At 31.7% G+C, this 17541-nt stretch overlaps 1 protein-coding gene across 1 annotated transcript; it reads left to right on the top strand.

The window, feature by feature from the left end:
• The first annotated feature begins 887 nt into the window (after nucleotides 1-887).
• Nucleotides 888-6680, top strand: LOC127736605 (peptidyl-prolyl cis-trans isomerase FKBP10-like). Its single transcript, XM_052247163.1, has 4 exons — nucleotides 888-1122; nucleotides 3226-3386; nucleotides 5178-5305; nucleotides 6423-6680. Exons 1-4 carry the CDS (start codon nucleotides 890-892, stop codon nucleotides 6627-6629), a joined length of 729 nt encoding a protein of 242 aa, XP_052103123.1. The 5' UTR covers nucleotides 888-889; the 3' UTR covers nucleotides 6630-6680.
• Nucleotides 6681-17541: the final 10861 nt, after the last annotated feature.

The raw sequence follows: 17541 nt of genomic DNA, 5'->3' as shown, positions 1-17541 counted from the left end.
CGAAAAATACGCATATGATGAGGGGGGTCCTATATGTGAACACGATATGAAAATACTTACGTTTAAAGTTTACATCCAAGCGAACTATAATAATTTGACGGGCGCCATTTTTCCGTGAAACTGATCACGACGAAGTCACGTGTTTCGCGACCGTGAAGGTGACGTCGTTGATAATTTTGCCCACGTCTCAATGTCGTGATACGAGAACTACTGAGCGACTGATGAGTTACTGAGCAGGAAGATATAGGCAAAGGAAAGCAAGATAAATATTTATAAGAATCATTTCAGTTGTGGGCTGTGCTTTATTTCATTTTATGCATAATAGAGGGTCTGTATGGGGTCCTTCATTTCTGTATTCTTTAATTTTTTAGGTGATTTTTCTATATTCTTTTATATTATGTGCCCATAATTCACTATTGTTTATATTTTAGCACCCGGTTATTCTCTATTCTTTATTTATTTGCCCTGTATTTCTCTATGCTCTATTTTTGGGGTCCATTTTCTGTAGATTTGGCCCATTATTCTCTATTCTGTAAACCCCAGCCAGACCCTGATGGCCCATTATTCTCTATTCTGTAAACCCAGACAGACCCTGATAATACCATAGTACTATGTAACCTTCAATTCACAATGTTATATCGCTTTCATGATACTACACTGAACGCTTGACTTTAATAAACAAATGTCGTCTTGTAAAAATTACATGTATTACACGAGGTATGATAACCACCTGCGATTTAAGACAAGATATGTATTGGCTGGAGGTCAAATTTGTCCTGACATGACCGTTGGCCGGACTGTATACGGAAGTCATGTACTTTGAATTGATTTTCAATATATAGATACAAGATTTCCCTCATTTTGATATTTGACTTTGTACAGTAACGAAATGTACAAACAAATTCGTACATTTTTTTTTATTGGCATCGTCTGTTTGGTAGTTTGTTCGGTTGCAAGTAATGCAAATGGTAATTCTAAAAACAAATCAAAGCGAAAAGAAATGAAAATAGAAACTTTGAAGAAGATTGAATGCGCAGACGACAAATCAGCACAGTTGGGAAGTGTCGTACATTTTCATTATAAGTTGTCTGTAGAAGGCCACCCAGACATAACAGAGTCTACGTAAGTATTGCTGCTTTCTTTACGATGGTTGGAAGGTCAAGAAGCATGTTAAACGAACTTTTCCTAAGCTTGTTAGTTTTTTCGTTTGAATTGTTTCACATTTTTCATGTTGGGGCCTTTTATAGTTGACTGTACGGTAAGACGGCGTGCACAAAGTTGAAGGCAACTGTAAAATGCGCTTTTAAAAGTAGTTTTATACAACCGTGTTTAAAATATCTTTTAAATAGGAAGTCTTTTTTATGATAAAATGATGAATGCTAGCCATTAAAATCCACATTTACTAATAAGGTTATCAAAATTAAATCTATAAAGTATGAAACGAACATAGAGAAAACGGCAAAAATATGTGAAACTTGTAACATTAAATAAACATAAAATAGAGTTTTTGACCTAAAATTTATACAAATTCAACATATTTTCCCGCATTTTCGTATAATAGAATTTTTCGGATTCGGACTATGACGTTATACGAAATTCACCGCAAAAAAATTAAAAAACGGCCAGGGTGGATGAGTTTGAAATGTAGTTCGTTATGTGTAAGAAGTAGTAATTTGGAAGGATTAATATTCGAAAATGGAAGAATTGGTAAGAAAAAATATTTAATTGCTATTTTTTTATTTCAAAATAACTTGATATTCCAAATGTGCATAACAAGAGGTTTAAAAAAAATCTGCAAAATATGAATGATTCGATAGTCCAGGCTGAACACCTGAATTTTTTTAATGTCCAGCTATTATGTTACACTGAATTTAAAGAAATGACGTTTTAACGCTATTTTCTGAATAGGGTCCACGACATAGTCGCTTATTATTTCCATTACACTGCTCTTAGCATATATATATTTATATTTCCAGAATGTGCATATGCTGCACTTTGTTGTTAAAAAAAAAGAAATATATTGAACGTTTATGTTTAAAGTTATGTGATAAACTAAGTGTCCAGTGTTTTTGTTACGCGTTTGTTTTCTGGGGGAAAATGTCGACGTCGTAAAATGATTGAAGTAATTTGAAGACGTTACGTTTGTGGACTCAGCTTTGTGCACGCCGTCTAAGCGTTTTTCTCATTGTTGAAGGCCATACGATAACCTATAATTGCTTATATCGACGTGCATTTGGACTACTAGTATATATTGGATAGTTGTTTGATTGGCAATATAATCATACTACATCTCCTTACCTTATATTTCTCTTGCAAGTCGATAAAAACAGATAAGTATAATAAACGACAATTTTTCGTCGTAAGATATCTCTTATAGGGAAGGCCATGGTCGTTGGTGTTGGATGGAGTCCTCTTTTTCCAACTAAAGATAAATCAGTTATAAATTTAAGATCGTTGACACTCAGTCAGAATCCGTAGCAACTGTTTTGCAACGGAGTGTTCATAATATTCGCCCTAAAACTTTATGATATTCCAGCTAAGGAGCCATCTTTAGTCATTTAAATGTTGAAAAGAAGTATAAAAAATCCTTTTAATATAAAGTTTTATCTTCTTCGTTGAACATGTCTCGATGTCAATTTGACGTTATAAAATTGGCATTGTATAGACCAAATTGGATGTTGTTTTTGTTAATTTCGCGTGTATGGACCAACAATTCCATTTTTTTTGTGAGGATCTGCTCATAACCCAAATTCAACTTTGTGTAACACATTTTTGTTCAAGGATGTGGACGATGTTTAGCAGTTATATTATAAGAATTTAATGCTTATTAATTTCTAATTTCATTTGGATGTAACGCGATGACCGAAGCGCATTTTTAAACATGCACACGATCAACACTTTTTCAACTCTTTACAATTGCGAAAAGAAGCGTTCAATTCTTATAATTAGATGTATATGCTTTTATCACGAAATTTTATTTTAGATCAAGCCTTATTTTTTTTTCCTATTGTTCATTTTAAAGAAAAATATCGATCTTTCGAACAGTTAAGTCCGAGAAGGTTCAACCAACCGTTTATGAAAATTTGTACTCGGAACTATCACCGGTATTTTTTCTGAAGAAGCAAGTTGCAGACCTATTTAAAATTAGTGTATTCAGTATATATGCATATATTTTTTTTAAATCTTGTCTTGTACTTGAGGTTCAAATTTCGTTTATTTTTAAAGGTACGAAAATGGAAACAATGCTAAAGATAAAGGCGTTGTACATATGTTGACGAAAGGAGTGACATTGAAGGGGCTAGTTAAAGGCATCCCTGGTATGTGTGTGGGAGAAATAAGAAGACTGACTCTTCCACCACATATGGCGTTTGGGTCTAAGGGAAATGGTGAGTTAACCAACAAAAAAGGGAGCAGACTATACAAAAAGGACACACAAGACTCATAAATCACAGAATTATAACTAGCAACGGCATGGCAAAAAAAAACCGAAAAACTAATAAAAGACAAATCAGTTCACAAAACTAGATTGACCCCCAACAAAAACCGGGAGTGATCTCGGGTGCTCAGGAAGGGGGGGGGGGGGGGGGGGGGGGGGTGTTAGCAAAGTCTGCTTAGATCCTGTTATTCTGCTTATGACAAAGGTTGATGGATTGGCTAAATAGATATTAGAAGATGTGGCATGAGTGCCAATGAGACAACTCTCCATCCAAGTCAAAATTTGTAGAAGTAAACAATTATAGGTCAAAGTACGGTCTTCAACACGGAGCCTTGGCCCACACCGCACAGCAAGCTATAAGGGGCCTCAAAAATGACTAGTGTAAAACCATTCAAACGGGAAAACTAACGGTCTAATAAAGTCACTTCTTAGCCGAAAACATTAGAAAGCGATGTATACTAAAATTTTTTTTTCAAAATTAGTTTGGCCCGTAAAAATCTATTCCATGTAGGAAAATGAGAAATAACTTTGGATGAAATATCACAACTATATACCAGTATACAAAATATAGGTCAAATGTTTCGGTTGTGAGTCACATCTACCTATTTTTATTTACGGTTGTCAGACTAGGAATAACTATTTATTCTCTATGTTCTTTAAATCCATTCATTTTACGATAGTTCAACAAAAAGTACCAATTTATCGGACGAAGAAATGAGCAAACTTCATAAATATAATTATTAATGAAAGGAGATGTGGGGTATTCGTCAACAAGACACCATCCAAGGACACAAAAATAATATAAACATACAGAGGTGAGCAAACAACAGACAAATGATTTACAGCATATCAAGCTCAAATTCTCAGAGTCAGAAAGATGTAAAAGAATTTACAAGATTATCAAATTTTGACAAGACACACCAAAATCCCTAAATGACAAACACATTAATATATATATAAAAGTAAATAAAGATTGCCACTGACGAGGTTCCCGACAGTTACGTGAATATATGACCGTGTTGAACTGATTTTTTTTTAGAACTCAATCTCCCCATTTTAATCTCGACCACTGGAAAACGAAAGATACATTTTAAAAGAAATGTAGAATAAAAACGAGTATTGAAAAAACATAGGTTTCTATATTAGAAAAAAGAAAACAAAAAACACAAGTTCCATCACAACAATAATGAACGATATACACTTATTGTCGCAAATATATAAACAGAAGATGTGGTATCATTGGCAATGATACAACTCTCCACAATAGACCAAATGACACAGAAATTAACAACTATAGGTCACCGTACGGCCTTCAACAATGAACAAAGCCCATACCGCATAGTCAGCTATAAAAGGCCCCGAAATGACAAATGTAAAACAATTCAAACGAGAAAACTAACGGCCTAATTTATGGACAAAATAATGAACGAAAAACAAATATGAAACACAGCAACAAACGACAACCACTGATTTACAGGTTCCTGACTTGGGACAGGCACATACAGAATGTGGCGGGGTTAAACTAGTTTGAAGGCGCCCACCCTCCCCCTAACCTGGGACAGTGGTGTAACAGTGTAACATAAGAACAAACTATAAAAATCAATTGGAGAAGGCTTAACTCATCAGATGGATACAAATAGAAATACATCCAACAAAAACACAAAGTGGACGTGGACAGGTACTTGATAGACTATATATATAGATATATAATTATATATCAATTAATTTGTTTTTATTTCAGACCGTTTCCCACCGGGAGCCACTGTGATATATGAAATAGAGTTACTTGACGCAAAGCTAGCTGATGAAGTTCTACAGAGATTTACACGTGCAGATCTCAACGAAGATGGTGTGTTGGATGTAACAGAGGTATGCTTTTTTCAGATTTAATTACAAATTTTGATTAAAAAAAAGACAATATGAGATTAAAAAAAAAATAAATGTAAAATAGATATGAAATTACTAGTAGTTCAGAAGCATGTTATATTTTACACAATGCTTACCTCATCTGTGTTATAGACACGCCTTCTATTGGTCTTCTCGAGACGACGACGACGAATAAAATTCACTGAAAGGAATGTGGTATCGTATTTCCTTGGGGAAATGTTTTTATATGATTTTTCGGATCTTCAACAATTGTCTGGCAGTATCTTCGAAAATGTGTTGTTTTGATTTTCGTTTAATATATTGAATTTCCGTTTTGGAGACGGATACGGTTCTTTCTCCCACCCACACATCAACATAAAAAAAAATGCCATATAAACTTTTTAAATTTATCCTTTGGAATTTGATAACATACCGAAATATTGAGCAATTTAACTCCACTGCAAATCCAAAAGGTGCCTGTTTATCCATTACGAAGTGGAGGCGACATAAAATTATTTCGTATTGCAGAATGAATTTGTTTCAAGGAAAGTTCCATGGAATAAGTTTGACGCCACCAATCCGCAATGTAGATACATTTAAATCTAACCATAATTATTTAAATCTAATTTGCAAGGTCACTTAATTACCGAATATTACGAATTTCGAATTTGTAAATTTTATTTAATTCTTACAATATTATACTTTTTTCTAAGTTATGATATTGAATTTGCAAATATATAACTCTTACAATAGTATGCTTCTTTCTTAAGTTATTAATAATAATGATGAGTCTGAGTTTTCAGATGCCGTTTTATTACTTTTATGTTAATTATATGTAATCCTTACATCAGATTCGTTTTTCGCGTGTATCAATGTATGGAAGCGCGAAGTAGACTACTAAATTTACTCTAACTTAACAGACAGTAATTGTTCACTACTTTACATTAAGGAGAAAAACGAAACAAACACCACTCATATTAATGACCGAAGTATATAAGGGTTCAAAATGGTTAGGAAATTATTTAAATAAATTTACATAGATCGTTCCTTAAAAGTTGACATGATGTATAAATCGACATGGACAAATTTATAATTTTCGCTCTTACATTTTATTTAACAGTTGGAAGCTGTTATGAGCATTGCCATGAAGGATGGTAAATTTCCAATGCCAGATGACCCAGCAATAATGGAAGGAATGTTGAATGAACTATTTCAATTTGCTGATAAAAACAAAGATGGCGGTATCAGCACAGATGAATTTAGGACTATGCTAAAACTACAAAATAATTTAGGTCGTAAGAGAACCAAACCAAAGCAGGAACTGTAGAACAACTTGTCAATTTATATTTATTTTTGTTACTTTTTAAAATAAAACAATTAAAAAGGTGCATGTTTGTTATTCGTCGCAAAATCATTTAAAGTCATTCATTTATTTAAATCCAGTTTATATAGGAACCTGAATTTTGTACACTTGAAAACGTCGGATACGATCTTTCTATTCAGAAGTTCATCTTATATTTATATATATACCAATGGTAATATGTACATATAAGGAACGATATAACGATATTAGATATTAAAATAACCTTTGATTTAATGTTATGATATTATGATAAAAAACGAAATACGATGTCATAGAAAACTTATTAAATAAGACTAAGCAACCCAAACAAAACCAGGGGTGATCACATGTTTTTGACAGAACAAGTTCATAATTATTAATCTTCAAATATCGGACAATTTGAGAAAACGTAATCGTCAGCTGCGGCTCTTTTCACAAAAAATCTTACGACTAAAATTGATCGTAAGTTGTATTTAAATGTTCATGACTTACGAGAAATTTTTCTTGTAAGATTTTGTGTGAAATGAGTCACAGATACCGAAACATTGACAATATGTAATCGTCAGATACCAAACCATTGACAATACGTAATCGTCAGATACCAAATCATGGTCAATACGTGATCGTAAGATACCGAACCATGAACAATACTTAATCGTAATATTCCTGAATCATGGACAAGACGTAATTTTCAGATACTGAACCATGGACAATATGATATCAACAGTTATTACATTGGTTGCAATTCAATTACATTGATTTCCCAGTGAAATAAAAACCGATAATTTCACATGTGAAATAAACGTGGTTATTTCACTCCTCTGACGTCATACAACAATAGGCGTTGTCATGACGTCGGATGAAAACAAATTGTGAATGCTTAGAAAAAGATATAGTTCCTCACATATTCTAGTTTAATTTCAGAAAAAAGACCATTTGCCAATGTAATAAAAAGAATAACTAATCAAAGAATTCAAATATCGAAAAATATTCAACTCGTGACCGAACAACACTGATAATTAACTCATGCGCTACGCGCATTCGTGAATTGGTCCGAGTACACAGTTATCGTCCTTTGATTTTCGTTGTCCACGAATAAAGTCCCTAGTGTGGACAGTGTGTTGCTTGCCAATTTTTTTAGTACCCCTTCCAAATGTATTTCTTAATGTTTTATGCCTCAAATAGCAAGTAGGGGGATGAAATTACACTGTAAAAAAATTTGGGTCATGAATTGTAAAGTAAAGTAGTGATTTGGTCCAGCTGAAAAAGGTTAAAAATTAGCACTTCGGAAGCTGTCAAAAGATTTCAAGACCCCCTTAACATAGAATTGTCCATATTTTGAGTTAGAGCCGATGAAGTTTTCTATAATTTTGATATAATTTGTCCCAAAAGTAGTACAACACACTGTAAAAATATTATTGAGAAAGCGCAGGTGGGATTTTTTTTATTTTCATTTATTGTCTAAAAGAAATGCACTACGAAATAACTGTGTACTCGGACCTAAGAGGCGAAATCAGTAAATATTGAATCTGTACTTTGGCAACTTCCCTGAATGATTTAATGGTGTCAATTTGTCAAATAGCATGAAACTAAAGGATTTAAACTTTTATTTGATAGAAATTCTGCAAAAATTACTCATTTTGGCATTATATGGTCAAAATAAGCATTTAATTCAAAGCTTTTTCAATTTTGATGCATAAGTGGCATTCTGACTTTCTATGTGACAGAATTTCCTGTGTCAATATTTGTGTTTCTATGCTTTAACCCAGTTGTATTACTCATTTGTGAACTCTGAATCTACAGAAAATAAGATTATCTCAGACAATATGTGCAAAATGTGTTGTATAAATGACCCTCGTCTAACGGCCTGTTTGGATCAAGTTAAATGTGAGGACCTTGGTACATAAAAGTTGAAGTCCATAATAAAGATTTCACTAAATTTGTATTAAAAGCACTTCACAATGTCTTTTGTACCTGTTTCATTTCACATAGTATCTTTCTTTTCTTATGTTAAATAGCAAGTGGTTCAAATATAAGCCTGTTGAGGCTAAAATTGCATGCAAATTTTTCACTAAAAAGTGAAAAATCTTTGTATCAGACCATACTGTCTGCAAAAAGGTTGAATGCAGGAGTCCTTTTATGCTCAGATTTATTGTATCATGTAACCTGAGTATAGAAATTATAAAAAAGACACAAATTTTTATTTCCTATAGCTTCAGTATGCATTTTTAAATGTAAATATGTGCTACGGCCTAAATTGACCCTAAATTATTTTCAGTCTTACTTGGCTTAAGACCCTTTTATACTAATATGGTATGCTATTTGTAATTTTTCTTTCCATTTAAAGTACATTTAATACATATGTAAGGATTATTTATAACCAAAAAACTCCACAAATTTAAAATTGCTGGAAAATAATACATCTTCATGTAAGGCCCCCCTTCATTGGAAAACCTCCATTTTTTGGCACAGGCTCATATAAATTTGACTTTTAAATAATTGTGATAAGTCTGATAAATCAAATGAGTATTCTATTGCTTTAAATACATAAAATGTCATATATTAAGGCATTTAAAATGTATTTTTTTGCAATATTTTAATTTTTAAAGCCCCAAATGTTGATAGTTGAAATTTTTCAATTTTAACGTCAAAATTTAACACGCGAAGTTATATATAGAATTTATCATATTGTCTATAATATATATCCTATTGCCATGAAACTTTGTCAGCAGTCTCATAATTTATTAAGCTTTGGTCATACCAAGTTTTATTAAGATTGGTCAAATTTTTCTATCCTATTAGGTCCGAGTACACAGTTATCGTCCTTTGATTTTCGTTGTCCACGAATAAAGTCCCTAGTGTGGACAGTGTGTTGCTTGCCAATTTTTTTAGTACCCCTTCCAAATGTATTTCTTAATGTTTTATGCCTCAAATAGCAAGTAGGGGGATGAAATTACACTGTAAAAAAATTTGGGTCATGAATTGTAAAGTAAAGTAGTGATTTGGTCCAGCTGAAAAAGGTTAAAAATTAGCACTTCGGAAGCTGTCAAAAGATTTCAAGACCCCCTTAACATAGAATTGTCCATATTTTGAGTTAGAGCCGATGAAGTTTTCTATAATTTTGATATAATTTGTCCCAAAAGTAGTACAACACACTGTAAAAATATTATTGAGAAAGCGCAGGTGGGATTTTTTTTATTTTCATTTATTGTCTAAAAGAAATGCACTACGAAATAACTGTGTACTCGGACCTAAGAGGCGAAATCAGTAAATATTGAATCTGTACTTTGGCAACTTCCCTGAATGATTTAATGGTGTCAATTTGTCAAATAGCATGAAACTAAAGGATTTAAACTTTTATTTGATAGAAATTCTGCAAAAATTACTCATTTTGGCATTATATGGTCAAAATAAGCATTTAATTCAAAGCTTTTTCAATTTTGATGCATAAGTGGCATTCTGACTTTCTATGTGACAGAATTTCCTGTGTCAATATTTGTGTTTCTATGCTTTAACCCAGTTGTATTACTCATTTGTGAACTCTGAATCTACAGAAAATAAGATTATCTCAGACAATATGTGCAAAATGTGTTGTATAAATGACCCTCGTCTAACGGCCTGTTTGGATCAAGTTAAATGTGAGGACCTTGGTACATAAAAGTTGAAGTCCATAATAAAGATTTCACTAAATTTGTATTAAAAGCACTTCACAATGTCTTTTGTACCTGTTTCATTTCACATAGTATCTTTCTTTTCTTATGTTAAATAGCAAGTGGTTCAAATATAAGCCTGTTGAGGCTAAAATTGCATGCAAATTTTTCACTAAAAAGTGAAAAATCTTTGTATCAGACCATACTGTCTGCAAAAAGGTTGAATGCAGGAGTCCTTTTATGCTCAGATTTATTGTATCATGTAACCTGAGTATAGAAATTATAAAAAAGACACAAATTTTTATTTCCTATAGCTTCAGTATGCATTTTTAAATGTAAATATGTGCTACGGCCTAAATTGACCCTAAATTATTTTCAGTCTTACTTGGCTTAAGACCCTTTTATACTAATATGGTATGCTATTTGTAATTTTTCTTTCCATTTAAAGTACATTTAATACATATGTAAGGATTATTTATAACCAAAAAACTCCACAAATTTAAAATTGCTGGAAAATAATACATCTTCATGTAAGGCCCCCCTTCATTGGAAAACCTCCATTTTTTGGCACAGGCTCATATAAATTTGACTTTTAAATAATTGTGATAAGTCTGATAAATCAAATGAGTATTCTATTGCTTTAAATACATAAAATGTCATATATTAAGGCATTTAAAATGTATTTTTTTGCAATATTTTAATTTTTAAAGCCCCAAATGTTGATAGTTGAAATTTTTCAATTTTAACGTCAAAATTTAACACGCGAAGTTATATATAGAATTTATCATATTGTCTATAATATATATCCTATTGCCATGAAACTTTGTCAGCAGTCTCATAATTTATTAAGCTTTGGTCATACCAAGTTTTATTAAGATTGGTCAAATTTTTCTATCCTATTAGGTCCGAGTACACAGTTATCGTCCTTTGATTTTCGTTGTCCACGAATAAAGTCCCTAGTGTGGACAGTGTGTTGCTTGCCAATTTTTTTAGTACCCCTTCCAAATGTATTTCTTAATGTTTTATGCCTCAAATAGCAAGTAGGGGGATGAAATTACACTGTAAAAAAATTTGGGTCATGAATTGTAAAGTAAAGTAGTGATTTGGTCCAGCTGAAAAAGGTTAAAAATTAGCACTTCGGAAGCTGTCAAAAGATTTCAAGACCCCCTTAACATAGAATTGTCCATATTTTGAGTTAGAGCCGATGAAGTTTTCTATAATTTTGATATAATTTGTCCCAAAAGTAGTACAACACACTGTAAAAATATTATTGAGAAAGCGCAGGTGGGATTTTTTTTATTTTCATTTATTGTCTAAAAGAAATGCACTACGAAATAACTGTGTACTCGGACCTAAGAGGCGAAATCAGTAAATATTGAATCTGTACTTTGGCAACTTCCCTGAATGATTTAATGGTGTCAATTTGTCAAATAGCATGAAACTAAAGGATTTAAACTTTTATTTGATAGAAATTCTGCAAAAATTACTCATTTTGGCATTATATGGTCAAAATAAGCATTTAATTCAAAGCTTTTTCAATTTTGATGCATAAGTGGCATTCTGACTTTCTATGTGACAGAATTTCCTGTGTCAATATTTGTGTTTCTATGCTTTAACCCAGTTGTATTACTCATTTGTGAACTCTGAATCTACAGAAAATAAGATTATCTCAGACAATATGTGCAAAATGTGTTGTATAAATGACCCTCGTCTAACGGCCTGTTTGGATCAAGTTAAATGTGAGGACCTTGGTACATAAAAGTTGAAGTCCATAATAAAGATTTCACTAAATTTGTATTAAAAGCACTTCACAATGTCTTTTGTACCTGTTTCATTTCACATAGTATCTTTCTTTTCTTATGTTAAATAGCAAGTGGTTCAAATATAAGCCTGTTGAGGCTAAAATTGCATGCAAATTTTTCACTAAAAAGTGAAAAATCTTTGTATCAGACCATACTGTCTGCAAAAAGGTTGAATGCAGGAGTCCTTTTATGCTCAGATTTATTGTATCATGTAACCTGAGTATAGAAATTATAAAAAAGACACAAATTTTTATTTCCTATAGCTTCAGTATGCATTTTTAAATGTAAATATGTGCTACGGCCTAAATTGACCCTAAATTATTTTCAGTCTTACTTGGCTTAAGACCCTTTTATACTAATATGGTATGCTATTTGTAATTTTTCTTTCCATTTAAAGTACATTTAATACATATGTAAGGATTATTTATAACCAAAAAACTCCACAAATTTAAAATTGCTGGAAAATAATACATCTTCATGTAAGGCCCCCCTTCATTGGAAAACCTCCATTTTTTGGCACAGGCTCATATAAATTTGACTTTTAAATAATTGTGATAAGTCTGATAAATCAAATGAGTATTCTATTGCTTTAAATACATAAAATGTCATATATTAAGGCATTTAAAATGTATTTTTTTGCAATATTTTAATTTTTAAAGCCCCAAATGTTGATAGTTGAAATTTTTCAATTTTAACGTCAAAATTTAACACGCGAAGTTATATATAGAATTTATCATATTGTCTATAATATATATCCTATTGCCATGAAACTTTGTCAGCAGTCTCATAATTTATTAAGCTTTGGTCATACCAAGTTTTATTAAGATTGGTCAAATTTTTCTATCCTATTAGGTCCGAGTACACAGTTATCGTCCTTTGATTTTCGTTGTCCACGAATAAAGTCCCTAGTGTGGACAGTGTGTTGCTTGCCAATTTTTTTAGTACCCCTTCCAAATGTATTTCTTAATGTTTTATGCCTCAAATAGCAAGTAGGGGGATGAAATTACACTGTAAAAAAATTTGGGTCATGAATTGTAAAGTAAAGTAGTGATTTGGTCCAGCTGAAAAAGGTTAAAAATTAGCACTTCGGAAGCTGTCAAAAGATTTCAAGACCCCCTTAACATAGAATTGTCCATATTTTGAGTTAGAGCCGATGAAGTTTTCTATAATTTTGATATAATTTGTCCCAAAAGTAGTACAACACACTGTAAAAATATTATTGAGAAAGCGCAGGTGGGATTTTTTTTATTTTCATTTATTGTCTAAAAGAAATGCACTACGAAATAACTGTGTACTCGGACCTAAGAGGCGAAATCAGTAAATATTGAATCTGTACTTTGGCAACTTCCCTGAATGATTTAATGGTGTCAATTTGTCAAATAGCATGAAACTAAAGGATTTAAACTTTTATTTGATAGAAATTCTGCAAAAATTACTCATTTTGGCATTATATGGTCAAAATAAGCATTTAATTCAAAGCTTTTTCAATTTTGATGCATAAGTGGCATTCTGACTTTCTATGTGACAGAATTTCCTGTGTCAATATTTGTGTTTCTATGCTTTAACCCAGTTGTATTACTCATTTGTGAACTCTGAATCTACAGAAAATAAGATTATCTCAGACAATATGTGCAAAATGTGTTGTATAAATGACCCTCGTCTAACGGCCTGTTTGGATCAAGTTAAATGTGAGGACCTTGGTACATAAAAGTTGAAGTCCATAATAAAGATTTCACTAAATTTGTATTAAAAGCACTTCACAATGTCTTTTGTACCTGTTTCATTTCACATAGTATCTTTCTTTTCTTATGTTAAATAGCAAGTGGTTCAAATATAAGCCTGTTGAGGCTAAAATTGCATGCAAATTTTTCACTAAAAAGTGAAAAATCTTTGTATCAGACCATACTGTCTGCAAAAAGGTTGAATGCAGGAGTCCTTTTATGCTCAGATTTATTGTATCATGTAACCTGAGTATAGAAATTATAAAAAAGACACAAATTTTTATTTCCTATAGCTTCAGTATGCATTTTTAAATGTAAATATGTGCTACGGCCTAAATTGACCCTAAATTATTTTCAGTCTTACTTGGCTTAAGACCCTTTTATACTAATATGGTATGCTATTTGTAATTTTTCTTTCCATTTAAAGTACATTTAATACATATGTAAGGATTATTTATAACCAAAAAACTCCACAAATTTAAAATTGCTGGAAAATAATACATCTTCATGTAAGGCCCCCCTTCATTGGAAAACCTCCATTTTTTGGCACAGGCTCATATAAATTTGACTTTTAAATAATTGTGATAAGTCTGATAAATCAAATGAGTATTCTATTGCTTTAAATACATAAAATGTCATATATTAAGGCATTTAAAATGTATTTTTTTGCAATATTTTAATTTTTAAAGCCCCAAATGTTGATAGTTGAAATTTTTCAATTTTAACGTCAAAATTTAACACGCGAAGTTATATATAGAATTTATCATATTGTCTATAATATATATCCTATTGCCATGAAACTTTGTCAGCAGTCTCATAATTTATTAAGCTTTGGTCATACCAAGTTTTATTAAGATTGGTCAAATTTTTCTATCCTATTAGGTCCGAGTACACAGTTATCGTCCTTTGATTTTCGTTGTCCACGAATAAAGTCCCTAGTGTGGACAGTGTGTTGCTTGCCAATTTTTTTAGTACCCCTTCCAAATGTATTTCTTAATGTTTTATGCCTCAAATAGCAAGTAGGGGGATGAAATTACACTGTAAAAAAATTTGGGTCATGAATTGTAAAGTAAAGTAGTGATTTGGTCCAGCTGAAAAAGGTTAAAAATTAGCACTTCGGAAGCTGTCAAAAGATTTCAAGACCCCCTTAACATAGAATTGTCCATATTTTGAGTTAGAGCCGATGAAGTTTTCTATAATTTTGATATAATTTGTCCCAAAAGTAGTACAACACACTGTAAAAATATTATTGAGAAAGCGCAGGTGGGATTTTTTTTATTTTCATTTATTGTCTAAAAGAAATGCACTACGAAATAACTGTGTACTCGGACCTAAGAGGCGAAATCAGTAAATATTGAATCTGTACTTTGGCAACTTCCCTGAATGATTTAATGGTGTCAATTTGTCAAATAGCATGAAACTAAAGGATTTAAACTTTTATTTGATAGAAATTCTGCAAAAATTACTCATTTTGGCATTATATGGTCAAAATAAGCATTTAATTCAAAGCTTTTTCAATTTTGATGCATAAGTGGCATTCTGACTTTCTATGTGACAGAATTTCCTGTGTCAATATTTGTGTTTCTATGCTTTAACCCAGTTGTATTACTCATTTGTGAACTCTGAATCTACAGAAAATAAGATTATCTCAGACAATATGTGCAAAATGTGTTGTATAAATGACCCTCGTCTAACGGCCTGTTTGGATCAAGTTAAATGTGAGGACCTTGGTACATAAAAGTTGAAGTCCATAATAAAGATTTCACTAAATTTGTATTAAAAGCACTTCACAATGTCTTTTGTACCTGTTTCATTTCACATAGTATCTTTCTTTTCTTATGTTAAATAGCAAGTGGTTCAAATATAAGCCTGTTGAGGCTAAAATTGCATGCAAATTTTTCACTAAAAAGTGAAAAATCTTTGTATCAGACCATACTGTCTGCAAAAAGGTTGAATGCAGGAGTCCTTTTATGCTCAGATTTATTGTATCATGTAACCTGAGTATAGAAATTATAAAAAAGACACAAATTTTTATTTCCTATAGCTTCAGTATGCATTTTTAAATGTAAATATGTGCTACGGCCTAAATTGACCCTAAATTATTTTCAGTCTTACTTGGCTTAAGACCCTTTTATACTAATATGGTATGCTATTTGTAATTTTTCTTTCCATTTAAAGTACATTTAATACATATGTAAGGATTATTTATAACCAAAAAACTCCACAAATTTAAAATTGCTGGAAAATAATACATCTTCATGTAAGGCCCCCCTTCATTGGAAAACCTCCATTTTTTGGCACAGGCTCATATAAATTTGACTTTTAAATAATTGTGATAAGTCTGATAAATCAAATGAGTATTCTATTGCTTTAAATACATAAAATGTCATATATTAAGGCATTTAAAATGTATTTTTTTGCAATATTTTAATTTTTAAAGCCCCAAATGTTGATAGTTGAAATTTTTCAATTTTAACGTCAAAATTTAACACGCGAAGTTATATATAGAATTTATCATATTGTCTATAATATATATCCTATTGCCATGAAACTTTGTCAGCAGTCTCATAATTTATTAAGCTTTGGTCATACCAAGTTTTATTAAGATTGGTCAAATTTTTCTATCCTATTAGGTCCGAGTACACAGTTATCGTCCTTTGATTTTCGTTGTCCACGAATAAAGTCCCTAGTGTGGACAGTGTGTTGCTTGCCAATTTTTTTAGTACCCCTTCCAAATGTATTTCTTAATGTTTTATGCCTCAAATAGCAAGTAGGGGGATGAAATTACACTGTAAAAAAATTTGGGTCATGAATTGTAAAGTAAAGTAGTGATTTGGTCCAGCTGAAAAAGGTTAAAAATTAGCACTTCGGAAGCTGTCAAAAGATTTCAAGACCCCCTTAACATAGAATTGTCCATATTTTGAGTTAGAGCCGATGAAGTTTTCTATAATTTTGATATAATTTGTCCCAAAAGTAGTACAACACACTGTAAAAATATTATTGAGAAAGCGCAGGTGGGATTTTTTTTATTTTCATTTATTGTCTAAAAGAAATGCACTACGAAATAACTGTGTACTCGGACCTAAGAGGCGAAATCAGTAAATATTGAATCTGTACTTTGGCAACTTCCCTGAATGATTTAATGGTGTCAATTTGTCAAATAGCATGAAACTAAAGGATTTAAACTTTTATTTGATAGAAATTCTGCAAAAATTACTCATTTTGGCATTATATGGTCAAAATAAGCATTTAATTCAAAGCTTTTTCAATTTTGATGCATAAGTGGCATTCTGACTTTCTATGTGACAGAATTTCCTGTGTCAATATTTGTGTTTCTATGCTTTAACCCAGTTGTATTACTCATTTGTGAACTCTGAATCTACAGAAAATAAGATTATCTCAGACAATATGTGCAAAATGTGTTGTATAAATGACCCTCGTCTAACGGCCTGTTTGGATCAAGTTAAATGTGAGGACCTTGGTACATAAAAGTTGAAGTCCATAATAAAGATTTCACTAAATTTGTATTAAAAGCACTTCACAATGTCTTTTGTACCTGTTTCATTTCACATAGTATCTTTCTTTTCTTATGTTAAATAGCAAGTGGTTCAAATATAAGCCTGTTGAGGCTAAAATTGCATGCAAATTTTTCACTAAAAAGTGAAAAATCTTTGTATCAGACCATACTGTCTGCAAAAAGGTTGAATGCAGGAGTCCTTTTATG

This window comes from Mytilus californianus, unplaced genomic scaffold (genome assembly GCF_021869535.1).
Source record: "Mytilus californianus isolate M0D057914Y unplaced genomic scaffold, xbMytCali1.0.p SCAF_34, whole genome shotgun sequence".
Classification (NCBI taxonomy): domain Eukaryota; kingdom Metazoa; phylum Mollusca; class Bivalvia; order Mytilida; family Mytilidae; genus Mytilus; species Mytilus californianus.
Note: the sequence above shows the minus strand (reverse complement) of the source record. Positions and strands in the feature narration are given on the sequence as shown.